At 47.1% G+C, this 27558-nt stretch overlaps 1 protein-coding gene across 2 annotated transcripts; it reads right to left on the bottom strand.

The window, feature by feature from the left end:
* Positions 1–4757: 4757 nt before the first annotated feature.
* Positions 4758–25239, bottom strand: LAYN (layilin). Of its 2 annotated transcripts, XM_023239084.2 has the most exons (8): positions 24925–25239; positions 24253–24276; positions 21661–21958; positions 15573–15730; positions 11130–11162; positions 10406–10489; positions 8212–8308; positions 4758–5507 (listed from the first exon to the last, which is right to left on the bottom strand). In XM_023239084.2, exons 1-8 carry the CDS (start codon positions 25007–25009, stop codon positions 5144–5146), a joined length of 1143 nt encoding a protein of 380 aa, XP_023094852.2. In that variant the 5' UTR covers positions 25010–25239; the 3' UTR covers positions 4758–5143. The 2 variants fall into 2 exon arrangements, with proteins under 2 accessions (XP_023094852.2, XP_023094853.2); XM_023239085.2 differs by lacking the exon at positions 24253–24276 and having other exon boundaries at positions 4760–5507; positions 24925–25237.
* Between the last annotated feature and the right edge of the window lie 2319 nt (positions 25240–27558).

The raw sequence follows: 27558 nt of genomic DNA, 5'->3' as shown, positions 1-27558 counted from the left end.
CCTGGAACTAAGGAATATTTCTCAACGAGGGCAGAAATATTCCCTTCCTTTAACCCCAATCTTCATCTGGAAGTAACTAGAGTGGTCACAAAGTTAATTTGGAAAGTATTTCTGAAATATCCACAAGATTTTAAAGCACATGCCTAAATAAGATTTAGATCATTACAAAATGTAGTTACCTGTTTATCCAAGGTGGCAATAAGATTCTAGAGGCAAATGCAGAGAGTTGTATAGTTGTCAACAAAACTTAGCTCTTTTAATGTTGAGAAGATTCAACTTTAATAGAAACTTTGTTTTTCTAGGCAGGTTAAAGATAAAGAAAAACCTTTGTTTATAACTTAGACCAATAATCCAAGAAAACTCATTTTAACAGGGAGAAAAGTCAAATTCCCATCTTGTGGGGGATAAGTTTAGCGATCCCCTGGGCTTACACCAATGGGTTAACAAGGCATAAAGAAATACAAAGCCATAAAATGCTCACACCTGAGTCTGGGTAAACCAGATTGGCACCCCAAGAATAGGGGGGTTCAAAGGCACCCCTAGAATAAGGAGGTGCAAAGGTGCCAGAAATAGGGAGAGGCAAAGGCCTAAAATAGGTACAGTGCAAAGGTGCCCAATACATAGGTTTATGAAATCAACAAGATTAGATGTTCAGGGTGGAAGCACCCCCAATTTAGTACTACGGCAGAAAGCTGCTTTCACAGGAGGATAGGGCCAGGTTAGGTAAATTGGTGAACTGGACTATGGACCTTTGCGCTGCAGGCAAAGCAGCCCAGAGCCGAGATGGTTAAAAAAAGAAAAGGTGCCTTGTCAACCCTGAGGTTATTTCCCCGTTTCATCCCCGAGGCTGGCTAAGGTAAATAGAGGTGCTGCCTCCTGTCGGCTGGAAACAACCCTCCTCCTGACTACCCAGCACCTGGATTTTGTTTTGTATTAACCCAAACCACGAGTATCTTCAAGACCCCCTTTCCCTCACGTCCACAAGTTAATATTCACAGATTCATTGTCCCTTTATGCACGTCCATCACCATGTTTGTAAGCCTTCTGATCCTAATAAAAGCGGGGCAAGGGCCCTTATTCGGGGCTCTTGTCTTTTCCTGGACATTAGCCATCTCTCACTTTCAATCCTGCGTCCCACTGTTTTGCTAAACAAGAGAGAATTTTAGATTCAGAGTCTACAACATCATCTTATACCAGTATACTTCTGACATTAAAACTCATGCATTCCAACAAGATGAATTAAGCAAACTTATGTGGTCTCTGTTTCCCTGCCTGTCATCTTCCATGTTGATATAGGATGTTCTGATCAGAATCTCCATCAGGAATGTAGGGCTTTCAGCTGGAGAAAGACGGCCAACAGTCCTCAACTCTCAGAGATCATCAAGGATTGCCTTGACTGAAGACAGCTGCCTTGCCAAGGTCATGCCCTCTTCTCAGCTGGTCACATACCATGACTATTATAAAAGTGCATGACTTTTGGTCTAACTTAGGATGGTTCCCAAGGGTGAGCCTACTTTAGAACTCCCCAGAGAATCAGTTAAGACTTCTGTTGATATTGTATCACAGCTGGATATCTCTTACTCTCCCTTCTCTTCCCCAGGTGTTGATCACTCCAAAATCAACTTTTTTTTTTTTTTACATTTAGCCTCCATAATCTTAGCCTCAACCATGCAAAAAATTCCTTTCCAAAGATTCCCTTCTCACAAATCTTCTCAACTTGCCTTTTTACATCAGAATTTGTCCTAAGTTTTCCCTCTTTAAACAACCAGTCTCACTTTGCTTGCAGAGTTATTTCCCTTATTATTTCTGGTAGTCTGAATGACCTTTATTGAAGTTATTTGGTTGTTTATTTGTTCTTAGATTACCCATAAAACCTCATTAAGCATTAGACAAAGTACTAAGGTTTTTCTCTAAAAAAAACCCCAAACAAACCCAAATGAACAAAACAGAAAATAAAATAACAAAAAAACTAAAACAACAAAAATGGTGATAGAAAGACCAATACCATACACTTTTTCTTTTCTGACAAACTTTGTAATAGAAAGAACATGAACCTCCTTGACTTTCAGTAAACACAGGCAGGACATAAGTTCTACATATAATGCTGACAACTCTAAAGACAGGTCCATTTTAATAGAATTAACAACCTGAAATTAGCTTTAATACCAAATATTTTCCCAGAGCACATAAACTTGAAAAATGTTTGGGTCAGTTCCCATTTTTCTGAGTTTTAGAATGCCCAGTTCTTACAAGTGCTTGCTTTTAAGCCAACTAGAGCTCTCTTACAAATTAATTTTAGGAATACCATCCAGAGGTAGAGAAAGCATTTCCCATTTACAATATACACGGACACCCATACAAATACACAGACAAGATGCTAACAAAATCTTAAAGGCTCAATTTCCAGATATCATCTTTTATAAACCAAACCTAATTACACGATGGGGTTTTAATTTACAGACACACCACTTGGTCATTTTTCTCAGGAGTCTAACGGATAATGTAGCCAAGTAGTGTTGCAAAATAAATAAATAAATAAAAAATAAAAAAAGATTGCCCAAATTTGGAGAATACAGCCCAAAGGGCAGCATGTGGGGATCAAACGGTCATTTCTCATTTCCCAGTTAGAACATGGCTAGCGTTATTCAAAGATACCAAAAGTTGCAACGACACACAAGCCAAATGAAGCCCAGAGTTCCTCTGTAAGCACTGGTTCCTCCCCAAAAGTCAGAGCTTCACCGATCGAACCAAGAGAGAGGAAGACATAAGGTCACATGCCATTGCACACAAAGTACTCACCAAGAGCCATCCGTCCAACCCAAACTCAAAACGATTTCCTTGCCGCAGGAGCTAAATTTGGTGCCGAAGTTTGGTGCACCAGTTGGGGTGAGTCCCCTAGGATCAAAAGCCTAAGCAGCTGCTTGGACTCACCGGACTTCCCTTGTTGGCTGGGAGCAGATGAACGGTGGGCAAGGAGCTCCTGGACGGCTTGCCAAATTTGTAACTGAACCCCAGTTCGTCCGCCTGAGGCACAGCTAAGATAATCGCCGAGACAGCGAGTATGCGACACCGAAAGGACTTATCTGAGAGGTGACCGAACCAGGAGACCAGAGCGCAAGCCTCAGATCTACCTCCTTCAAGGAGAGTCAGGGAAATGTAAAGGCAAATATAAAGGGCCTGGGTAAAAAGCTGCAGCTGCACTTGAGTCCCGTGAACCTTTAGTTACCAGCTTCAGCAACTTAAAGCAAGTTGTTGACACAATTCACCGACTTCTGTTTGTTGTTGCCATACTTCCTTCTTCCTAGGCAATAGGAATGCTTTTTAAACTAAAATAACTGTTACCTCCCCCACCCAGGTGGAGTATGAACTTTTAAGTTCTGCAAACTTTTCAGCTGACCTATATAGACTATGCTGTATCAGCCCGAAAAATGAATTGCTCATCCATTCAACAAATATTGATGGTCTACTCTGTGCAAGGTGCTGTCTGGAGTGTGGGAGTTACAATGCTGACAGGGCGGATTGGATCCCCACCCTGATGGGGGTGCAGCCTAACAGGGGCCCCAGTGGGTGACACAGGGGAGGATAAAGGGATAGATTATAGACCCAGGACATCTGAAGCAAAATGGGAGCTTTGGTGTTTTGGAGCAACGAATCGGTCCTTCAGACCACGGGGTCACTCATTTTGCTTATATGTTGTGAGTCCACAAAATACACTTCCTGGGAGCAGGCGTAAGTGATGTTTCTGTTGTCCACCCTACTCCCTGCCCCCGTGTAGCCGGCCATTGGGCAGTGATTACAACTGACTGCACGTGATACTGCTCGGACCCAGACCAGCTAACTCCGTCTAGTTGGGGGCTCCGTGTGTGAGACAAAGTGACAAACTATGAAAAAAGTAAGATATATGATCAAAGGTTACGGGGCGCCTGGGTGGCTCAGTCGGTTGACCGTCCGACTTCAGCTCAGGTCATGATCTCCCAGTTCGTGGGTTCGAGCCCCGCATCGGGCTCTGTGCTGACAGCTCGGAGCCGGGACCCTGCTTCGGAGTCTGTGTCTCCCTCTCTCTCTGCCCCTCTCCCACTCACACTCTGTCTCTCTCCCTCAAAAATAAATAAGCATTGGAAAATTTAACATAATAAGCTAGAAGGGGTTTGCTGATGATATTAGATAAGAGCCTGCAGACCTTCAAAGTGTAAACAGCTGATGTTGGGCCAAGAAACTTTTCTGTGGATTTGAGTCCAAAAGTATTTGAGATAAGTCCCATAACACAAAGGAAGAATCATTATCATCATCAGCCAAACCATGTTGCTGCTGCCGTAAAACAAACACACGAGGAGAATAAGAGCACTACCAGGGCTGGGCACACAAAGAAGCCTAGAAGCCGAGACTCACATTCCAGTTTTAGTTTGTAACGTATTTCCAAGTTGGATATGTCCAAGTTTGGATGCGAGGAGAAAGAAAAAGAGGTCCCCTGAGGTTACATGCAGAGGAAGGGCTGTAGACACAGACAGACTAACATTCTGCTTCCTGCTTTTGATTTGATTGGATTCTTTGAAAAAAAAAAACAAAACAAAACAGATCTAAGATTTGTCCGTACCCTGGCCAGCCTGATGCCACAGTACGTGGGCTTTGAAAAGATTCTGTAATTTCTGTCTCATTGTGATTATATCTGCTGCCGATATATATATATATATATATATATATATATATATATATATGTATACACACACACACACACACACACACACACACACACACACACACACATATATATATATACAGAGCAGAGCGAGAAAACCAGAACCCAGAGATGGCTTTCCCAAGTCCCACAGCCTCAAACTTATCCCTGCCAGGGAAGTCACTCTCCCTTGAAAGTCAGATAGAACCAGTCGACTGACATTTCTTTTCTACTATGTGCCTGACCGTGGGCAAGGTGCTTTCTCATAAGGCTGATCTGGGTGAGGAGCTGGGGTTGGGGATTTGGCCAAACTTGGGGATCCAACAGGGGCTAATGGGGGTCACATGCTTACCCCCAAGACCTGAACGGAGCATCTTCATACACATTCTCTTTTCCTCACAGAAAATAGGAGAGTTTTGCTCCTCTTTTCGTTCCCATTTCCATTTGTTCAAGTGTTTTTCACGTGCCCTAATAACCATATATTTCATTTTCCACCCATCCAGACTCCTTGCTCCTCCCCGTTCGGTCTGAGGAGAACTCGTAAATGTCATTGGTCACAAAGCCACTCTCCACGCTCGCCAGAGTCACGAATCCACTTTCGGATGGGTTCACGGCCACGTTGTCATAGTCACAAGACAGGTCATCGGGAGTGGCTTCTCCCGAACACACTCGGAATGAAATGTTCTTCAGGTCTGGCCGGGTCTCAGCCAAATCGGCTTCACTTTGTTTTCGAATGATGTTGTAAACCTCTAGGTCTGGGCTGTTCCCCGCATGAGGAGAGGGCCAGATGGTGTGCTGCTCCTTCGTGCTGGGGCCTGGCTGCCCCCCTTTCCTAGGAGGAGAGAAAAGCGGGGCCAAGTATTTTAGACAAGGGGACTGAGAATATCCCCGTGTCTCCTGTTCAGGCAGGAGAAAGCCAGCCTGGGCAATCACTACACTGTCTTTCTCACCTACCGAAACTTACAGGTCAGGGCTTCGGGGTGGGGTGAGGTGGGGTAACAAAATGGGGAAGTGTTGTATTCAAAGCGATTGCGTAGCTATCGTTCACTGCTGCAAGAGCATAGAACAGAGGTGGTTATCCTGGGATCCTCAGAGCTCCCAGAGGGTCCATGGATAGAACTGGATGGGGAAAAATATCACATTAAAACAAACTCATCTCCAAGTGAAAGTGAGCCTGTCCTTCAATTCTGAATGTAGGCAACAAACTAGAGTAGAATTAGTAATACCTTTGACTCGATCACCAACAGAAATCACAGGTTATTTTCATATCACATCACAGTTGCCATAGAGGCCTTAAAATATTTTACACTCATCTCTGTTTCAAAATTATGGTAATCACATCCACTACTAGATAAGGAAGCATTAATAAAGAAATGCATGTATTACCAAGTCACAATCATTTTTGGAAATATTTTGCTAAACTGTTGTATCAGTATAATGGCTTCCCTTGTAATCCAATATATTTTATTGTAATATATTTAAAGATATTGTTCTGGGAAGGAGTCCATAGGCTTCATTTGACTGTTACAGATGTCTGTGGCACAAAAAAAAGGTAAAACCCCCTGAGATAGACTCCAGCTTCAAAGTCACAATTCCCAAATCCTGGCGAGGTGTTAAATAGATAGAGTAAGGAAGGGAAATTTAAACCAACCAACCAACCAACCAAACCAAAACAAACAAAAACAACTGCAGAGTAAGCAGTTGGAAAATATATTTGTAACTTTTAACTGAATTCTCTTTTTAGATCAAAGAGAATCAATTAATAAAAATAATCATAGTAAGAGCTAATATTTTTGACTGCTTACTGTAAGCCCATTCTGCATGAATTAATCCTTCTAATGATCCTATAAGGAAGTTATTATTAAATGAAGCAGGTTCTACTTCTGACCCTTGAATGATGAAGGGCTTAGGGGTGCCAATCCCCCACCCAGTTGAAAATCTTCATGTAACTTTTGACTCCCAGCAAACTGAACCACTAATAGCCTACTGCCGACCTGAAGCCTTAATGATACTGTAAATAGTTGATTAACACATATTTTGCATGTTATATGTATTATATATTGTTTCCTTACAATAAAGTAAGGGAGAGAAAAGAAAATGTTATTAAGAAAATCACAGGGGGGCGCCTGGGTGGCACAGTCGGTTAAACGTCCGACTTTAGCCGGGTCACGATCTCACGGTCCGTGAGTTCGAGCCCCGTGTCAGACTCTGGGCTGATGGCTCAGAGCCTGGAGCCTGTTTCCGATTCTGTGTCTCCCTCTCTCTCTGCCCCTTCCCCGTTCATGCTCTGTCTCTCTCTGTCCCAAAAATAAATAAACGTTGAAAAAAAAATTTTTTTAAGAAAATCACAGGGCGCCTGGGTGGCTCAGTTGATTAAGCGTCCAACTTCAGCTCAGGTCATGATCTCATAGTTTGTGGGTTCAAGCCCCATGTTGGGCTCTGTGATGACAGCATGGAGCCCACTTGGGATTCTCTCTCGCCCTCTCTTCATGCTCCTCCCCTGCTTGTGCTTGTGATCTCTCTCAAAAATAAATAAACATTAAAAAAAAGAAAGTGATAAAGAAGAAAAAAAAACATTTACAGTACTATACTGTATTTACTGGAAAAAAACCCACAACATGTATAAGTGGATCCACACAGTTCAGACCCTTGTTGTTGTAGGGTCAACTCTGCATTGATATCTTACTCATTCACCTTAAAACAGCCATCAAAGGGAGTCAAATCTTAAAGTCCAATCAAGACTATAAACTTAAAAAGTCAAATCTTAAACAAGTCAAAACTTAAAGCAAATACTAAGGTTTACACAAGTCAAATCTTAAGCATTGGTATTTTACTAATTCATCTTAAAATGGTCATCGAAGGGAGCCAAATCTTAAACTGGACCTTAGTTTTTCTGTTGTAAAATGGGCATACTAGCCTTCTTCCATGTATAGCATGATGATGGGGAATAAAAAACCAACTGAGAATAGCTGTGGGTCCCTCAAAAATGGTGGCCCATGATTCATAAATAGAGGTCCTCTAGGCTGCTTAGTGGAGCTATTTGGTAGCAATCTATAATTGTATATTGAATTAAAAGAAAGTCCATTTAAGAGACTGAGCTATTTCATTTTTAATAAAGTGATTTCATTGCAGATGCTTGCCAGAAGGCTCTGGAACAGTCATATTTCAATGGCTCACTATTTATTCCTTCCCCCAACTAACAAACATTTTTGGAGTGAGAGTATTCATTCACGGAAGTACTGTGCTGAGTGATGTGTGTATACAAAGTAGGCAAATAACACAGTTTCACCCCTCAAGTCATGTAAAATCTTCCTTACACAAAAATGAAAGAATATAAGATCACTCTCTTAGTCACAACTAAGCACAAATGCTTAGTACTCCTGAATGTCCTGAGCCCATGGGAGAATATACTCTCAAATCTGCAATGGTGATTCTCTTGGAGCCGCTATGGCTTTTTAATGAAGTAAACAGAGCAATGTCCAAATCTCAAAGAGTCCAGAAGATACAAAGACTCACACAACGACAGTTTTACTTGCCTCCTTCTATAGATCCAAACCCAACACACAACGGTGATGACCACAAGGAGAAGGATGATGCTGGGGATTAGAATGTAAGCAAGATTTAAGGCAGCTTCTGAAAAGAAAATTGCGTATTATCAGCATCAGTGGTTTTTACGTGCTTCAAAACAGGCTTAAAAAAGCATAATCAACATAGGGTATTTCAAAGAGCGCATTCCTGGAAGGAAATTGGTATACAGTTACCCAGTTGGCAAAGTCTTCTAGTTTCAATAAGTGAGCGTTTTCTACCTATCTTGTTATCCTAAGTAATAGAGAAAAGAAGTTTAAGTGTTGGAGTCTCTTGCAAAATATCAGAGAGGCATTTTTTGAATTAAGTTTGTTTTTTTTTCCCCAGAGGAAAGAGATCCTCTCTTTTCTTATCCTTCCTGTCCCTTAACAAAGCAGGGGCTGCTTGGGCAGTGTTGATGTCTTTGGCTCTCGGGACAGAAATGGTAGTTCCCAAGGTGGGGTGGGGAAGAGGGAGGGAAGAAGAATTAAGTCTCAGTGCTGTTACCAGGAAAGAGAAGGTCACATGAAGCCCATGAATCAGACTGTAACCTTCCAACAAATCTGACTAAGACTAATTGGATCCAGTTGGGACCAAGAGCAGTGACTGTGGAGGACATTCAGAGGTCTGTTATCCCGACCTATCCTTTAAGACTTAGAACCAAAGAATTTTCTGTCATGGGGCTTGAGGAGGAATCAAGGACTGGGGCCTGACCCCTTTCTTACTCCCACTGGTCCAAGGTTCCCAACCTTCTGGAAGCTGTTGCTTTGTTTTCCTGTGAGGCTGCAAACCTAACAACCACACAAACAAAGAGCCCAAAGCAAAACCCACTTTAAATGCCGCCATAAAACCGATGAGCACTGAAAACGCCACCCACCTCTGTAGAGCCCTTTGTACTTTTTTCAAAGCATTTTAACACATTTTATCAGTTGTATAATAAAATTTGACCTTGCTTCTGGAAGAGAGGCCCTAAATCTTTGGAATTTTGCAGGTAATAGGGGTAACTTTATTATTCAGGAGCCCCTCCGACCATATCAGAGTTTATGCTGGTAAGATGTCTCAGGAAGGGGGCTCCTCGGGGGTCTCAGGACAGGAGGGGGCGTGAAGAGTGAGTTCAATTTCATGGCCAATGACCAAATCAATCATGCCTATGTAAAGAACACGTTGATGTGCCAGGAGGGTGATTATGCATCCTGATGCCCCAGGGAAACGATACAGAAACTCCCCACATAGGACCCTCCCGGACCTTACCCTACCTGTTTCTTCAGCTGGCTGGTGGTGATCTGTATCCTTTACAATAAAATGCAGTCCTACGTATGGTGTTTTCCTGAATTCTGTGAGTTGTTCTAGTGAGCTATCAAACCTGAGGGGGTTGTGGGCATCCTCTGGATTTGTAGCCAACTGACCAGAAGTGGGGGTGGCCTGGGGACCCCTGAACTTGTGACTGATGTCTGAAGTGACTTGCTGCAGACTGTGCCCTTAACCTGTGGGCTCTGTCCTAGCTTGGCGTGGCTAATGCCAGAACTGAACTGCAGTATTACAATATCCGATTTCATTTGACGGCCACAGTGAGGCTCTCGGATACGTGAGACACATGGCGTTACTTCCGTCACGCAGAACATGAAAACTAAAGCACAGAGAAATGAAGTGGTTTTTAAAAGTTGCCCAGCCACATAAACTCAGATCTCCCTCTTTGAGACTCCAGGTGAGAGCCCAGGTGGAAATTCCATCAGTGCTCCCAGTTATCACCCCCCTTTTCTCTGATCCTTCTTGATTCCAGTTGTGAAATGTTTGTGTCCATTTCCTCTATTTGTTTCACAAGTGAATGTCAAGGTCGGACCTGTTGGCTTCACAGCCTGGGTTTTTCCCCTTTGTTCCTCTACAGCCATTCTCTCGGTACCCCGCCCCCACCCACAACTGCTGGGCGTCCTCCAGCCCTATCTATCCTCATCCTCAGGCAGGCATTTCACCTCCTGGCCGACTACTCTCCCCCTGTGGTTTCACTACAAACCCCAAAACGTCGTGCACTTTCTGCAAAGTCACAGATGCCCTGTCTAGTTCATTTTTTAAGTGGTTACAGGAAAGAACAAAGTAGAAAGTGTACTTGGTCATCTGTGATCGGGAGAGTCCCGTCATCTATTTCCCCCAGGAGAGTTGGGTCCATACCTTTGTTTCCTTTAAAAGTCTCTCTGGCATCTTCTTTCCCTGTGTCTTCTGGAAGCATGGGTGTTGCTGGCTCTGTTCCTTCACCTGGAGACAGACACACCGACTTGAGACCCCAGAGAAAAGGCCTCATAATCCAGATAGTCTCTGAGGGTGGCCAGGTTGTGGGTGGGATCCCCCAAAAAGAGGAGCAGTTTGACTCGGGCCATTTAAAAGCATAGAAAAGTTAAGGGTTGAGTTTGCCGGCCTACAGGTTCAACTGCCTTCATCTTCCTGGGGAGATCTTTGCTGCCAAGAATCATGTACTGAAACGGACAGCAGGCAGCTGGCGTCAAGGCACATAAGATACAGAGGTGCCAAAGGGAAGGGCCAATGACTCACTTCTAGGAGCATAAATTATCCGTTTGGCTCACTTCTTTTCTCATTAGATGGAATTATTCCTCTCAGATTGTCAGTAATGACAAGTCACATCCCAAACTGAATTTGTGGTTGTTGCTTTTCAGCTTTGGGGGAAATCGGCAACGCCAGGGAGAGATTAATGAACTACTCGACAGGGCTGCACACGGCATCTACCTCTCCGAAAGGCGGCATCTACCTCTCCGAAAGGCATGACTTAACACCCGCGCTCTTTCTGTTGGAAAATCTGGTCTAAAGACCCTATGGTTCTAAACCCATAAAGGGGGCCTGTGAAACAGTCCAAATGAACCCAACTCAAATGATAGCTTACCTCCAGGCTTTGTAGAAGGAGCTGTTGGCTTCTCTGTGGCAGAAAGAAACAAATATGAAAATAATAAGTAAATTTCATGCCATCTGAATGAAACTGGCCAAATCATGGCATCCACTTATTTACTCAGTCTTCCGATAAACTTTATTTTGTGTTACTCAATGCTAGGAACTGGGTTAGCAAGCCAAAAGAATCACTTTTTCACCAAGACTAGCCTTCCCCCAGCTTTACTTGGGTATTTTTAAAGAAGTATTTTAAAATTGTATTTATTTCATTAAGTTTATTTTTGAGAGAGAAAGAGGAGGGGAGGAGGGACAGAGAGAGAGAGAGAGAGAGAGAGAGAGAGTCCCAAGCAGCCTCTTTGCTGTCAGCACAGAGCCTGATGCAGGCAGTCACGACCGTAAGATTATGACCTGGGCTGAAATCAAGGGTCAGACGCTTAATTGACTGAGCTACCCAGCCCCAAAGTATTTTAAAATTTTAAATATGGGAATTTCCAAATATAAACAAGAATAGAAAGGCTGGTATAATGAACTTCTATGTACCATCACCCAACATATGGCTAATCCAGTTTCAACAGTAATCCCTATCCCTCCCCAGCTACACTCAGGCCTCAATTTGAAAACAATCTAAAAAAAAAAGAAGAAGAAAAGCAAAGCAAAGAAAAAGCAATCCAAGACATTTTAACAACTCTCACTAGGGATGTTTTAGAGGGTAACAAACACAATGTCCAAGCAGTGGAAGTGGTTGTAGGGGGGTAGGTAAGCAGACCACTGCCAGCCCCAAGGCAGACACTGGTGATCCAGAACCCGAGTCATTCAAAATGTTACAAAGAGCCTCAGGACAATCAGGTTGCACAGAACATCTACACTGAATACTTTTACCTTTGGCTGAGAGTGTGTGACCCTCAGGTACTGGTAGCAAATCTCTCATGCTAATCAGATGCTCTGGCATTCATAGGGATGGGGTCCTTAAGGGTGTGATTTCGGAATTCACAATCCTAAGCCCAGGATGCCAAGGCCATTCTGAAGTTTCATTCAGAAAGGAAAATTTTAATCATCTTCCTGTAAGTGTGTGTGCAATGAAAATCCATTCATTTATTTTTTTTAAAAAACCCCACTTATATAGTTCCTGCTATATGATAGAAACATCATCATGTTCTAAGTGTTTTATAAAAACGAACATGATTTACCCTGATAACAGCCTAATGAGGTGGTTGCTCTTACTACGGTGATTTTGTACATGAGGTGCCTGAGGTACAGGGAGAGTAAATAACTTGTCCGAATCTCATAGCTATTGAGTAGCTGAACTGGGATTTGACCCAAACGACTCAAGTGAAAATTAAAATTGCAAGGAGACAAACTCAGCTAGGTACTGGAGACGCAACAGCAAACGAGAAGAGTCCTTACGCTCTCTGGGATGGCCATAGCATATGGAAACACAGGATGATATTAACAAACACTAATTTGTGACATTACATTATAATACATAGTGTATTCAAGAACATCACATGATGTATTCATTTTCTTGTCCCTCCATGGTTCCGTCCACGGTGCAAAACTGCATTAAACATGGCACAACACGAACGCAGCATTCCATCACTCCCTACGATGTATCTGCAATGCACTGCCTCAGATGATTTGTCTCTCACTTTCACTGGATACACCTACGCCTTTCGCACACCTCAGACGTAAGCCAGAGTTCAGCCCTGGCTAGCATGCCACCTGCTCTACGTGGTCATGCTGTCTAGTTTTAGATGTTATTCAACCAGTCTCTTGCTACTCTGGCATAATAGATGGTGTGCCTTCCTGTTGGGACCGCCCTGGATGACCTTCTCCTAGCCCATCAGGTGCAGGGACTCATTGCTCCAAAGTGCATGTTTCCAGACCTCATGTCAACCAGGCAGTGAAAGGCAGAAACTTATAAATAGGCAGTTAAAATACTGTGTGTGTGAGGTGCTCTGATCCTCCCAGGAGGAACACCTAACTTGGTTTTGAGGGGCCCTTGGGAGGTTTCCCAGAGGAGATTTTTTTTAACTTCTTATTTTGAAAAAATTCAGATTTATGAAAATTTGCTAGGATACTACAAGGAATACCCATATAGCCTTCACCCATAAGTTACAATTTTATCATATTTCATGTATTTAATTATTCTGTCTCTCTCTCTATCTATATTCTTACTTATACCTACATATACACCCACATATGTACGAAGAACACATACAGACACATGCATATGTGTGTGGAGGGGTTCTCTTACATAACCTCAGTAACAGTGATCAGAACCAAGATATTGTCATTTATAGTCTATTACCTAATCTATGCACCTTATGCAAATTCTGCCAATTGTCCTAAAGCTGCGCTTTATACAAAACCATCATCATCCTCCAGGATCCAATTCACGATCACCTGTTGCACTTAGTCGTTCTGAGAGGTGATGTTCAACGTGAACCCCAAAGGTGAGGATGAGTTGTCTGGGAAAAGGGAGGAGTGTTTCAAGCACAGGGAACAGCAGTCAAGAGCTCTTGGGCAACTTCACAGAGTGCAGAGGGGAATGGGGGGGAGGTGGGTGGACAGCTTCACAACGTGCACAGGGGAATGGGGGAGTGGAGGTGAAGAGAGCTGCTCGTGCAGCTTCTTGTATGGCTAAGGTGCGTGAACTCATCCTGGAGATGGGTGGCCACATAAAGACAACGTGTTAGTTTTTCTCCACGTGCTCACCTCCCTCTGCCAGATCTAGTCTGCCCTCCTCTGTGTCCCAGGAGGCTGACGTCTATGCACTGTGTTATTGGGACTCCCTTGCCTTTTCACTTCTGACTGGGCTTAGCTGATGGGAGGCAGAGGCAGGAGAGCAGAGAGAGGTCCCAGGCTTTACTCCCCAGGCTCCCTTCCTGCATCACCACCACGGTTTGACAGTCGCTGCATTTTATGGTTATGGCTTCTGGTGGGTGGCTCCTATTCCATGACTCCAAGCTCATGGGAGCTCGGGGTTCTGCTAAAACCATTCTCTCCACTTGCTCCTTTGGGCTCAGGGGTAGTAACAGCGTCCTACTGTGGCCAATCCCTGGGCACCTCACCGTCTCTTTCTCTTTGCCACACTTCTGTACATATCCTTTTATTATACTCTCCTCATTAATCCTGTGCATCTTTTTTTAAAATCTTTTTCCTGTCAGGACTCGGTGTCATTCAAGTAATAGCAAAAGCAACAAAGAATAGTGTGTATATATATGAATATTATATTAGGAATATTTCATATATGTACATACATGTACATATATGCCCATATATGTATATATGTATGTATATGTATATATACACATATACACATATATACACGCTAGGTTCAAAGTCCAAAAATTAAAAGGTATGAAAAGAACTTTTAAAATCGCACATTTCCTTCACAAAATGTTTAAAAATTACAACATTTTAAACCACAGAGCTGATAGGACATAATTAACAGAGTGATGGAAAGTTTTGCTTTTACTGCTTTTACTGCTCTAAAGAGGCAACTTGCTAAGCCAGCCCCCCCCCCCCCCTCGTCTCAGCCACCTCCCTGCCTGAGTCAGCTCTGTGTGGCAGGAAGGGCCAGGTCTCTGTGGGGAGGAGTTCACCTGGGGTGGGGTGGAGGTGGGGGAGAGAGAGGAAAAACACCTCAAGCAGCAAAAACCAGAGCAAGGGCATCGTCCAATTCAAAGAGTTTAGAATGACAGGATTATTCTCACCAGGAGAGGTGAGGGCTGGGACCCAGCAGTTGGCTTCAGGGATCTGAGAAACTTCAGGGACAGATAAAAAAAATCACGTAAGTTTAGATCTAAGCCAGTTACGATGGGGGAGTTTGGGAAACTCCAGGAGAGTGAGACTGCAGGCTTGTAGCCAATTTGAAAACCTTAACAGACCTAGAAGCCAACGCCAGGTGAATCTGCAAGGTGGTTTAAGCCTGCTCCTCAAGGTGACCGCTATCTGTCCAAGGCCAGTCAAATCGGTGTACTCCATTATCTACCTCCTCGGGTCATTATTCTGTTTCCTTAAAGCCCCAGAAAATAATGTCACATGGCTGTTAGAAGACTTGCAGGGACAATGGCCAGCTTCCTTTCATATTTCTTTTTTTCCAAGTTCCTACAGCCAACCTCACATGTGGAAAGAATAAGAATTTGTCCACTCAGAGGGCTTTTTGTTTCCTGAACTTGTCATGATTCTCGCTTTGTCAGACATAAATTAGACCCTTTCTTTTCTTCATCCCTTCTCTTAGCATCAGACACTCCTCTCCTTTGCTAGAAGTACTCCTCCACGAGGAACTGTCACTGCATTCCCCAGTGTTCAACACCGCTGGAATTCCCAACAAGCTTTCTCAGAGACCACATAACAAATTCTGGGAACTAGCAGCTGCTTATGAAGCAAGAGAGGCAGCTGGGGACTCAGCCACATGACTTGGGGAAGGATTCATTACCATCAGAATATTTGCAAATGAAATTGTTCTTCATGTTGCATTGGTCGTCATTCCACTGGAACATGTAGCGGCCCCCGATGCCAGCAGGTGCCGATGGCTGATGGTACATGACCACGCAGACCTCGCTGCCGCAAGAAGGCTCATCCACGTACCAGTTCCTGCAGGAAAGGGGTCAACAATGGAGACAATTGGAGAAGGAAGCCCCAGACTTTTCCCATCGAGTTCCAGTGAACCATGAACGTAGGCTTCTGCGTCAGGAGACAGTAACACAGGGAGGAATTGAAGTGTTGCCAGTATGTAGAACCACGTGCTTTCTAAGGTGGACATCACAACCAGTCATCTGACATTTGCCACAGGCTCTCTGCGGGGAGGAATATATTACCATATGATGTCTGCAAAGCAATTATGAGAAGAAGCAGTCTGGGATGATCTTATTGCTTGCTTTTTGCGAACCGGCTTTTGTTTCTCTTTGTTGTAGAAATCAGACGCACTGACAAGAGGCATGGCTCCTCTCAGCCAGAGCTTGCCTCACTCATATCTCTTTATGCTTTTCAACCGTCATAACTGCCTTTCTAGCCCTAGGAAGTAGAGGGAAAAATTCGAGCATCTGAGCAAGACTTTCCAAAATGGAGACGCTGTCAAGGCAGGTGAGGGGGTAGGGACAGAGCAGAGGACCCCCCTAGTCTAATTGCAGCTTTTATCTTGTTTTCCCTTCATCAAGCGGATGAGCCCCTCCTTCAGCCTCTGCTGCCACATTTCTTGCCTTTGTCTTCCTAGCTCCGTTAGCAGCCTGAGCTCCACTACCTGGTGGTACTTGGAATTAAATGGTGCTGCCACCCAGTTGAGTATATGGGTCCCATTTTAGGGCCTTGGATTCCACAGAGAGTCTGAATGCTGTGAGCACTCACTGCATGCAGTGATTCAGGGCTGGGTTTTATAGTCTACGTGGTTACCCACCTGAGCTGCTTCCTTCTGAGGCCCCGATCTCACCCTCATGCTCAGATTATTTAGCTGGGCCCTGCTGCTTTGCCTGGATCTTGTCAGAGCCCCTCCTTAAGAGGCAGCTGAGAGACAGGTCTCCTTGCAGCACCTCAGTACGGCTCTGCTTGAGGGCTGTGTTGCCCTCCACCAAAGGGAAGGTCCTTTGCTATGCCTACGGGGTTGAATTTGCCTGGACAATAACTGAACTTGCAGCACTATTTGGACATTGTGCCTGGGCAGTTGGGGGCCCTGACTTGGGCTGGCCTCTACCCCATTAGTTACCTCCAGGCCATTTTCCAACCCAGTTGGTGGACCTCCTAACTTGACTTGCCTTGTTCTCTTCCCCACTGGCCTTATGGCTTTATGTTATTTCATTTCACCGATGATGGAATGGGTGGAATTTTATGCCTGGCACCTAGTTTGTGGACTTGAGCCAGGTCTCAGCCTTGGAATTCACGGACAGAAGAAGAGGCCAGGTCGTCAGGAGGAAGGACCCTGCAACGCCATGGTTGGTACACATGGGGATAATTTTCCTGTTCTCCCAAAGGTGCCTATGGCCATTTAGTAGAGTAGCCATACACTGGGGGAAAGGAGATACCCAAATATCATAAGGACTGTTGGGCACAGGATGCAAGGTGACATTGATATTCAAAGACTTGAAACATCATCAAGACTACCCATTAGAGTGGGAGCATATTGAGCCCAGGTATTGAGTAGAGCTCTGGCCCAGGACCAGCTCACAGTGGGACCCACCCAGCAGTCATTTACCAGTCTGCAGATATACGACTTGAACAGCCATAGTTGGTAGTTGGTATAGTCCCACGTTGGTTCCTTAGCCTGTGAGGTAAGAGCTGTAATAGTGGACAAGGTCAAGTAGAAGCTTCTGAGACTTTGCTTTTCCCCAACATCTCCAAAGCAGTAAATAAAAAAACCAGTATCTTACCGAGGGGAAGATCACAGAAAATGGTACCACCATTCTAGACAATGCAAGGGTGTTATTTGCCATCGTACCTTTATTTAATTCACTAGTCCGGCTCCTACAAAAACCAGATGGATCCTGAAGGATGACACTAGAACAGCATAAATACAACTAAGTAGAAGCCTCAATTACAGCTTCTGTGCCATCTACGGTGTCTTTGCTAGAGCAGGTTAACTTGCCCTTGGGTACCCACAATACAGATCTGGTAAACACAATATTTTCCATCAGCAAGAGAATAAAAAACCATTTGCATTCGCTTGGAATGGACAACAATACACATTTATCATCTTGCCTGAGAACTATATTAATTTTCCAACCCTCCGTCATAATGTGGTATGAAGAGATTTGGACTACCCACACATTTTGCAGAAAATCACACTGGTCTGCTATATTTCTGACATCATGCTAATTGAACCAGAAGAGCTTAGGAAGACTCATGTGCTCCAGAGGATTACATGTCAACGCTATGAAGATTCAAGAGCTTGCCACTTCATGAAAATGTGTAGGTTTCTAGTGATCTAGGGAATTCCAGATCATCCCTTTCATATTAAAGGACAAATATTGCATCTTGAAGCATCTTAGAATAATGTGAAGTAGGAAGCGTAACACCTTTGGGTGCTGGAGACAGCATATTTCACACTTGGACATACAGCTCTGGCCCATATATCAGCTGACACGAAAGACGGCCAGCTTTGAGTGAGGTCAAGAGCAGAAAAAGGACCCTGAAGCAGGTCTAGGCTGTAATGCAAGCAGACTTATTATGTAGCAGATCCTATTAGCAGAGGTATCCAGATGGGAAAAATAATGCCACACAGAATTTGTAACAAGCCCCAATGCGAGAATCACAATATAAACCCCTAGGATTCTATAGCAAGGTCATGTCTTCTGAAACGGAGAGATAATCACCTTTTGCAAGGCAGCTGCTGGCTTGCTACTAGGCAGGGAGCACCAAGAGACCGTGCAATTCAACTTACCCATTGTGAGTGAGGTACTATCGGACACACCCAGTCCTGGGATGGGAAGGCCCAGAATCAATATATATTCAGGACCAAAGGGCACTGTATGAGCGTGTAGAGCAGGCTGCCATAGCCTCTAGCACTGTCATTCCAAAGACTCTCCATCAGCTTACACCAATAGCTGCATAAGGGAACCCCTTATGACTAGTTGATAGAGGTGCCTGAGTTCAGTTCATGGATAGATCAGCCAAGAATGTGAGTACAATTCCAAATGGACGGCTGCTGCACTACAACCCCACTCAGAGTTGGCCTTGAAAGACCAAGTGGTGATGGGACATCCTCCCATTGGCCAGAGCTTAGATGGTATACTTAGTCAACAACCTGGCACAGAAAGAGAAGCTACTGGAGGTCAGAATATATAGGGACTCAGGGGTAAGGCACAGAACTTGGCCAGCTGATCAGGTGTCTAAAAGGAGAAAGAGGGGAAGTTTGGGGATAGGGAACTCTCGGCTAGGGAGATGTGAACAGACATACGGGAATAGGCATGAAGTATGAGGATCTATCACACGTTAAAACCCGGCAGAAAGCCTCTAGCACTGAAGAGGCACTAAACGACCAGGGAGACAAACGACTCGGCCCGTTGATGTCAGCTAGCCTGGTATCAGCTGTCTTGGGGCCGGCACAACAGATACTCACTACAGTAGCCGTGGTGGCAGGGATGGAGGCTATGCATGGGTTCAACAGTACCCACTCCCACTCACCAAGGCTGATCTAGCTACTGCCAAACATTGACCCTTCCAGCAATGGAGACCAAAGCTAACTAAGTCCCTAAAGGAGCACCAATCCTAGAACACCAGCCTGGTGTTCGGTGGCAAGTTGACTGCACTGGACTCCTTCCATCCTGAAAGGGGCAAGGATTCACTTTGACAGGGATAGACGTACAACCTGGGTACGGGTTTGCCTTTCCTGCCACAGGGCCTCAGTCAGCACCGCTATCCAGAGCTTACGTAGTATTAGATCTACCAGGACACAATCCCAAATGACACCTCATTGGACCATGGGACCTACTTTATAGCAAAGGAGGTGTGGCAGGGGCTCGTTGCTGGGGCATTTACTAGTCATATGACATGTTGCAGCATCTGGAAGTTGCCAGCCTGACAGAATGATGGACGACACAGCTGAAGCACTAGCTTAGAGGCAATACTTTTGCAGGGAGGCAGAATCATCCTCCAAAACATTCTCCAAGGCTCAAGTATCATACCGTGTCCCCAAGAGCAAGAACACATGGATCTGGGAGCCAGGGGGTGGAAACAGGAGGAGGCTTGCTTACCATCACTGGTAGTGACCCTCTGGGGAATCCGTGCTTCTTGTCTCTGCAATGCTGGGCTCTGTGGGTTTTAGATGTCCCAGGACCCAAAGGGGAAACACTTCCCCCAGGAGATCTAGAAAAAGTCTTTTTTTTTTTTTAATATTTATTTATTTTGGGGAGAGTGCAATGGGGGGACAGGCAAAGAGAGGGGCCAGAGGATCTAAAGCAGGCTCTGCACTGACAGGCTAACAGCAGCGAGCCTAATGTGGACCTCGAACTTACAAATCGTGAGATCATGACCTGAGCCGAAGGTGGACGCTCAACCGACTGAGCCACCCAGGCGCCCCTGGAAAAGTCTTATTAAACTAGGAGTGATGGCTGCCACATGGGCAAGAGGAGCAGTGATTACCTTTGTAGGAGGAAACGGGCCCCCATTGCAGGAGGATGTAGCTATGCTATCACCTATCCTGGGCAGGGAGAAATGTTTGGCATCCAGGTTGTCTCCTTGGGTTCCTGTGGGTATTCACACACCCATTTTGGATGGCAGATGGAAAAGTGCAGTCACTCCAGCCTGAGAAGTGCACATTGACTGGGGCTTCACATTCCTCAGGGCTGAGGGTCTGGGTCCCCGCCACGAGGTAAGCCACGGAGGTTCCCTGAGCAGAGAGAGAGGGGAATCTGGGCTGCAGTAGAGGAGGGAGGTCACTGAGTATCAGCTGTGGCCCTGGGACTAGCGACAGTGATGGGAAGTACAGTTCATCCTAAGAACTTTCCTTTTTCAAGTTTCTCCCAGGAAGAGAGGCCCAGAACCCTGTAGGGGCTACTCCTACTCCTGGAAGGTGTGGATGTGGTCAGCACAATGGGTAGACTTTGATAGAGGATGATCAGCTGTCTTAAATGTAACAGGTAAAATCATGTATTTTAACCTGCATTCTTTGTTTTTTGGGGGGAGGGGTTGGGGGAGGGGCAGAGGGAGATGGAGAGAGAGAATCTTAAGCAGGCTCCACACCCAGCTCAGCTCACTCAGCTCTCTCGATTCCACGAGATCATGAATGACCTGAGCTGAAATCAAGAGTCGGACGCTTAACCGACTGAGCCACCCAGGCTCCCCTAATCCGCATTCTTTTGACTGATCATGAGTTCAAACTTTTTTCCCCATGTGACTGTTCACCAGTTAGATTTTCTATTTTTCAACGGTCTGCTCGGGTCTTTGGCCTCTTTATATTTTGGGGTTTTACTGACTTACAGAAACTCTTAGCGTGTTAATGACTTCTATAAACTCTTTATCTAGTAACACTGTAGTTTGTTACGCTTTTCCAGTCTATGTCTGCCTCTTGACTTTGCTATCTTTTGATGTTTATCCATGTCACTGCATTTCTTAGGGAGGGACCGTGGCAAAGCCATGGTGCCAGGGTGCGGTGTGAAATCAGTAAGTCCTGGCGCTGTGGGTTTACAAGGGCCCTCCAAAATGCAGGATCCCTCAAGTCCCCTCTTGGTCCATCCGGGCCCTGTGGTCGGGAGCCCTATATTGAGTCTTAGCTCCACAGACCTTCAATTTCTCATTGGGGTTGTAATCCAAAAGGCTGGACAGCCAGAACCATTTCACTTCAAGCATCACCTGCTATTAAAACAACGCTTCCGGGCCACGGCCACCTGGACAGAGCTCTTGGGACATGAGTTGGGCACAGATCCCACCACCTTCACCACACTGCTTTGGTCAGTGGCTGTTCTGGTGCTGTCCCCTCAGGGTTCTGCCTGGCTGGGTCTTCTCCTCTTCCCCGCTGACCTGGCACCATGGATTCAGCCCAACCCCTTTCTGAGTTACGTCAAGTGAGTTGGCTGCCGTGGATTCCACACACTTACCTGAATGTTGACGTGCTGCCATCGGTCCAAGCATAAAGGTCCTGGCAGGCTGTGCCATTGCTCTGTTTCTCCTCACGCCTCCTGAGCCCGATCCAGAAATCGCCGTCAGACGCCAGGAGGTTTTCAATGAACTTTTCTATCAGTCTCTGCTCATCCTCAGACTCGATGCTCACCAGCTGGCCTCCATCCCTCCTGCAGGCTGCCTTGGCTTCCTCAAAGTTCAGTCTTCGAGAAGCGTCGTGGAAGTAAATGACTTTATAGCAAGGCTTCTGTGTCCCTCCCCGGCAGACCGGCTGCCCTAGAGAAAATAGAAGCCAACCTATTTCAGGACTCCCCGAAGTATACCAGGGCATGCGAATGGAGCTATCCCTGGGCAGGGATTCTGATTACTCATCGGTGGACTGTGTAATGTCATTTAGCTTCTCAGAGCAAATTAACACCCCTTCCGGCATGGAGATGCAGTGATTTAAACCCTGACGCTTATATTGTGTAAGAACTCCACGTTTCGTTCGTTCCGTTACAGATTCTTGAAAAGCAGACACTGTTGACTATCCTTTAGAACACAGGTAGATGAAGATTTATGGTTTCACCCCAAGCCACACATCTAACACTGGCACATCATCGGGAAGCCTCAGGGGATAGTGTGGTTCAGCGTGAGCTACCTCTGTTTGGTGCTTCCTTCAGGTAAGAGAGGTATTCTGAAGTTGGGTGTGGGCTCCTCTATCCTGGAACCCTCTGCCCAGGTAGTAGCAGATGTCACCCAGTCTGTGGTGTGAGCGGAAGCTAAGAGCATCAGGTCGGTGCGGGTTGTCTGTTGTTGAACTTGCCTCAAGACACAGCTAAGTTGTACTGAATTCCTACCATGTGGCATGAACTACGCTAAGGGCTTTTGCATTTACATATGTTATCTCACTGAACTCTCCTGATCATCCTGTGCTGTAGATTTGCTTATGCCCCATTTTACAGATGGGAAAACTGAGGCTCAGAGACATTAAATAATTTGGCTAAAGTCACATAGCTATCAGTATCTTCACTGGAGTCGGAAGGCCATTCTGGTTACGGAGTCAAGCCCATAACCATTGAACTATGCTGCCCAGTGCCCACGCCACCGCAGTTTCAGGCTGCACTGGGAGCCTATGTGATGTGTGGTATCTGACCGACACCAGAAGGACTGAGCACCACCTCAGACAAATGTGTGGGATTCTACTGAGGAGGAACAACATCCCACCCTAGCTTGCATCTGGGTGCTTGAAGCCTTGCTGCACTGGAACTTTGTTCGACCAGCATGTACTGAGTGTCCACTCTGTGCCTGGCACTGTGCTAGGTCCTGGGAATACAGATACAAATACGAGCTCCTAGCCTGCAGAAGCACACAGCGTATGTTTCCGGACCCAAGCGTACAAGTGAAAACCACATTTCAACAAGGGGAGTCCCTCGCAATGTCAGAGCCAGACTGTGGGCCGTGGGTGTGAATTTCTACCACAGACAGAAGGATGAAGGATTCTGGTTTGGGAGCCTCTTCCCAGCCCTCAAGGAACGTTCTCATTTTCCTAATTTGTTTTGCAGCCGTGCAGCGAACAGAGAGCTTTCGTTATTCCCAATAGTGTCCAGAATATGGGGCAAAGGCTACACTTAACGGCATTTTCAGTGCTAAGTGGGAAGGGAGCACATACAGATAACCCAGAAGACTCCTGCGAATTCTTGTTTCTATTGCTTCTTTTACCGTTTTTGTAAGGACATCCTCAATAAGCAACAAGTTATAAGAGTTTTGCATCTTCTCCCTTTTCTTTGTTATTCTTCTGTTATTGCTAGAACTCTAACAGGACTGGCACATTAGCAAATTAGGAGGCCTCAAAAGCAAGACATTTCGCACTAAGAAGGTGTTCCAGGGAGGGTGAGGGCAGAGAGGCTGTGGCTGCAGTGCTGCCTGGAGAGGATATTGGCCCAGCCCAGCTCTTGTGATTCTTTAAAGGTGGCTCCAAATGAGGGGGCGGACGGAAAATGAGCCCCAGGGACCTACAACCTGGCCACAGCATGACAGAAACTGGAGTTGAATTTACTGGCAGTCCCCACTTTTCTGCCCTTGGTTTACCAAGGGGAAAAATAACACCTTAAACGAATTTCCTGTATGGTCCAGCCTGGCTCCTCAGCGCAAGTCAGCGGGTGAGTGCCAGACCGAGAGCCAGAGCTGGAAGGATGCCGGAGGCGCATCTGGTTCCCCTGCCTTCAGGAAGTGTCTCTCTCTTCTCTTTTGCAGGAAGGGGAAGGGCGAGGGCTTCTGTTCCCCACGACCTAGGACAAAGCCTATGCAGCCCTGACCCAGGCAGCTTTATTCAGATGCACTCCCACCCCCCACCTTCTGCCACCAGGCAGTCCACCCCCATCCTGAAAGCAACTGCGGGTCCCTTCCATCAGCTCCGCAAGCAGGGATAACGCAGTGGCGGCTGCCATTCTCCGCCATCCCCTACGGCCAATCTGTCGGCGCCCCGGAGACCTGAGAAAGGGGCACGGACACTCCCTCCGCCCCCCCCCCCCCCCGCCACCCCCGACATGCAGAACAAGCGCAAGAGGCTAGAAGCCAGAGCACTGTACCTCCTCTGAGGTCCAAGTCCGAGGCTGCAGTGGCACGACAGGAGGAAGGAAGCAGACAGTCATTCCCCTGAGTCAGGCGGGGCTTGTCCCGCGCTCACTAGGGTTCTTTCCCGATCTCTAAGCGCTCTGGTTCCAGAGCTGGATCTGGCCATCCTCCCCCCACCGCGCCCCCCATCACCCCGAGAAGAGACTAGAGGTACCGGGCTGGGTGCCCCGCGCACAGCCGATCCAGAATCCCCACTGTACCCGCCGTCTCCAGGAGCAAGAGATCTCACCAGTGGGCTGGAGGAGAGTTGGTGAGCCCGGCCAGCGCCGGGGTCCTGGCAACTATTGGGCTGTACTCAGAAGGGGGGCCGAGGGGGCACCTCCTGGGGCAGATTTGCGCCCCCGCCCCCCGCCTATGTCCCCCACCGCCCGGAACTCAGGGCGGGGAACGGCCTTTGAGGGTTCCAGGATACCCAGGGACTCGCGCTGGTCTCAGCCGCTGGGCTAAGCAAGCTGGGCGCGCAGGAGGGCTGGGTCCACCAGCGGGGCGGGGACGCCCCCAGCCCCTGCAGAGGGCCGCAGGAGAGGCGCCGCGGCCTCGAAGACGGCCAGCAGCAGGTGGGGTGCAGGCGGTGCCTCTGCGGAACCCGACCTGGAACCAGCCCCCGCCCCAGCGCGCTCACTCACCGCTTAGTAGGCGACCGGTGGCGCCCCGGGGCCCCGCCAGCAGCGCGGCCAACAGCATGGCTTGCAGCGCGGCTCCCGGCTGCATGGCTCGGCTCGGGTGCGCCCTCGGACGCCGCGGCGCCTCGGCGGTGGAGCGGAGGGACCCGCAGCTGCGTGCACGGAAACCGCAAAGGCGGCGGCGGCAGCATCTCCCGAGGACCCACGGAGCCGGCACCCGAAGGAGGCGGGGAGGGCGCGGAGCCAGCGCGCCGCCCCCCGCCCCTTGGGACGTCACCGGGCCCGCCCCCCCGACGGCCTCCTCCGGCGAGCTCAGCGCCAAAGACCTGGCTGGCCGGAGAGGCGCGAGCCGGGGAGGGGAGACCGCTCCCCGCTCCCACCCCCACCCCCCCCCCCCCCCCCCGCGGCCCCGCCCCGAGCTGCCCACGGAGATCCTGCGTTTGCCCAGGGCGCAGGGCCGAGGGCCGTCCCAGTCTGGTTTATCGGAAATCTGATGAAGAGAGCACTGTGGCTAAGATCACGACCGCATCTCAACCCCACGCCCGGGAGACTTGGCCAGATCCACCCAGCGCCCTAGGCTCTGCAGTGTGGCCCAGGGGGACAGGCGAGGCACCGAAAACCTCCCCGGGGCTGCGTAGGCTGCAGTCCGGGTGCTCAGGGCTACCCCCGAGAGAGGAAGGGTGGGTGCAGAGAACAGATGCTCAAGTGGGCAGTGTGCCAGTGGCCGGACAAGTTACGGGGCAGAGTGGATAGTGTCCAGAGGCGGTGGCTAAGTTGGAGTTCTGGCTGAGAAGAGTGTCGCTGCACCTGAAGCCAGTGAGTGTCCCTGAACCCAGCCCGGAAAAAATACCGCTCTTTGCAGAGCACCTGTTGAGGGTGGGGGCGGATTGTAGGAGAGGGAGGAGCCTCCCTAGGACAGAGCGATCCCTCTGTGAAGATTTCCTCACCAACTCAGCCCTCGATGCGTGTGCTCCCTCTTCTAAACTGCGCAGTAGTCGTGTTTCACATTTGCTGCTTATAGTAAACAGTGTTTTCAAACGTACTCCAGTAACGAGGCGAGCCTCCTGTACCGAAACTAAAGTGCTACTAAGTGGCCGAAGGTGCTTCGGATTTCCTTGCCTTCTCCCCCCGTGCAGCTGTGGAGCCACGCAGAAGCCCTGTGTCGGCCGCGGACTTCGGGTTTTGGTTTCAGCTGGAGCCACCGCAATTCTGGAGGAAAAGGACTGAATATAGCCCCTGGGTGGGTGGGTGTGGGTGCGGGTGGGAGGGAATCTATTTCGGTCTCAGCTGCTAATGTAAGGAAGCCCTACCACTGTAGAAAAAGGGGTCAGCAGGAGGAGGACTGACCTTTCATGGCAAGCTTATTTACAGCAAGCAGTCTTTATGTCTGAATTAGATCTCATATCCAACCTTCATCCTTTCTAGAAATTCCTGGTTCTCAAAATGAGGAGGGGACTGCTACCGTGAACAGAAACACTCGAGGTGGCATCTGATATTCTACTTTTCCTCAAAGTCTGTGTGGCCTTTGGCAATTCCTTTGTCTAAGTTTTCAGTGAACTCCTGGTGTCACTAAAGGTCACCTTAAGAGTTCTGAGAAGGTCTGACGGGGCAAACAGACATGTAAGTGTGCAGATAGCAGGTTTTTAAATGTCCATTGAAAAGGATTTCTTTCCAGTATTACAGCATCTCTTACAACATAGGGGAGCTGTTATGTTGGCTCAAATAATTAAATTGTGCCCTGACTTCTCCCTTTGATGCTCTGGCCCTTGGTTCACATTGCCTTTGTTAAGGTACGTGGTCAGCCTAATGTGGTCAGCAACTCCAATTCTCCACAGGTCCTGTGTCCACACCCTTCACCGTGTGACTTTGCACTTCTCCTACTAAAGGGGCTGAGTGGATTTCCCTACCCCTTGTCTTTGTGTTTGACATGTGACTTCTCTGGCCAAAGGAATAAGTCAGAGGTTTCTGAGCCTAGACTGGAAAAGGCCTCGCATGTTTTTGTTTGTTCTTTTGCTTCTCTGCCACGGTCTGAGAGGAACCTGGCTCAGATATCCCACTGGTCCATGTACATCCCAAAGAAGATGACCCATGGAACAAAGCTGCGTCAGTCAATCAACAGACCTGAGAAGCAGACCTCCCCGTAGAGCCGCCAGGGCCAAGCCTAGATCAGTTAGCCCCTGCCCCCCACCCCAGCTGCCCTGCTGATGTGTGAGCAGTAATAAATGTTGCAGATCACTTTGCTATATTGTTGCAGCAAATACCAACCATTACACCAGGCAATGCAGAGCCCTGCCCACTGGGGAAGGCTGGCTGGCTCACTTGCAAGAATTTTTCTTGGTGAAATTATCTTGGTCCAGGGTCCCATCCTTAGATTGACAAGCCCAAACACAATTTAACAGATGGATACACACACACACACACACACACACACACACACACACACACATATATATATATATATATATATATATTAGCCATATATATATTAGCCATATATATATACACACATACACACACACACACACACACACACACACACACACATTGAGAAATATTATCGTCAAGCAAACCGATCTTGGCATTAGTGTGTTGAGAATATACTCTACCTCCAGGCAAGAGATTTCTCAGCGAGCATGG

The sequence above is a fragment of the Felis catus genome, chromosome D1 (genome assembly GCF_018350175.1).
Source record: "Felis catus isolate Fca126 chromosome D1, F.catus_Fca126_mat1.0, whole genome shotgun sequence".
NCBI lineage: Eukaryota > Metazoa > Chordata > Mammalia > Carnivora > Felidae > Felis > Felis catus.
This window is presented reverse-complemented; position numbering and strand designations above follow the sequence as displayed.

Coding starts and splice junctions, on each gene's coding strand:
- LAYN (XM_023239084.2), bottom strand. CDS start 25,009: ATGCAGCCGGGAGCCGCGCTGCAAGCCATGCTGTTGGCCGCGCTGCTG. Junction 24,277..24,924: donor CACCGGTCGCCTACTAAGCG/GTGAGTGAGCGC, acceptor GTGCCACTGCAG/CCTCGGACTTGGACCTCAGA. Junction 21,959..24,252: donor GGACTTGGACCTCAGAGGAG/GTACAGTGCTCT, acceptor TATTTTCTCTAG/GGCAGCCGGTCTGCCGGGGA.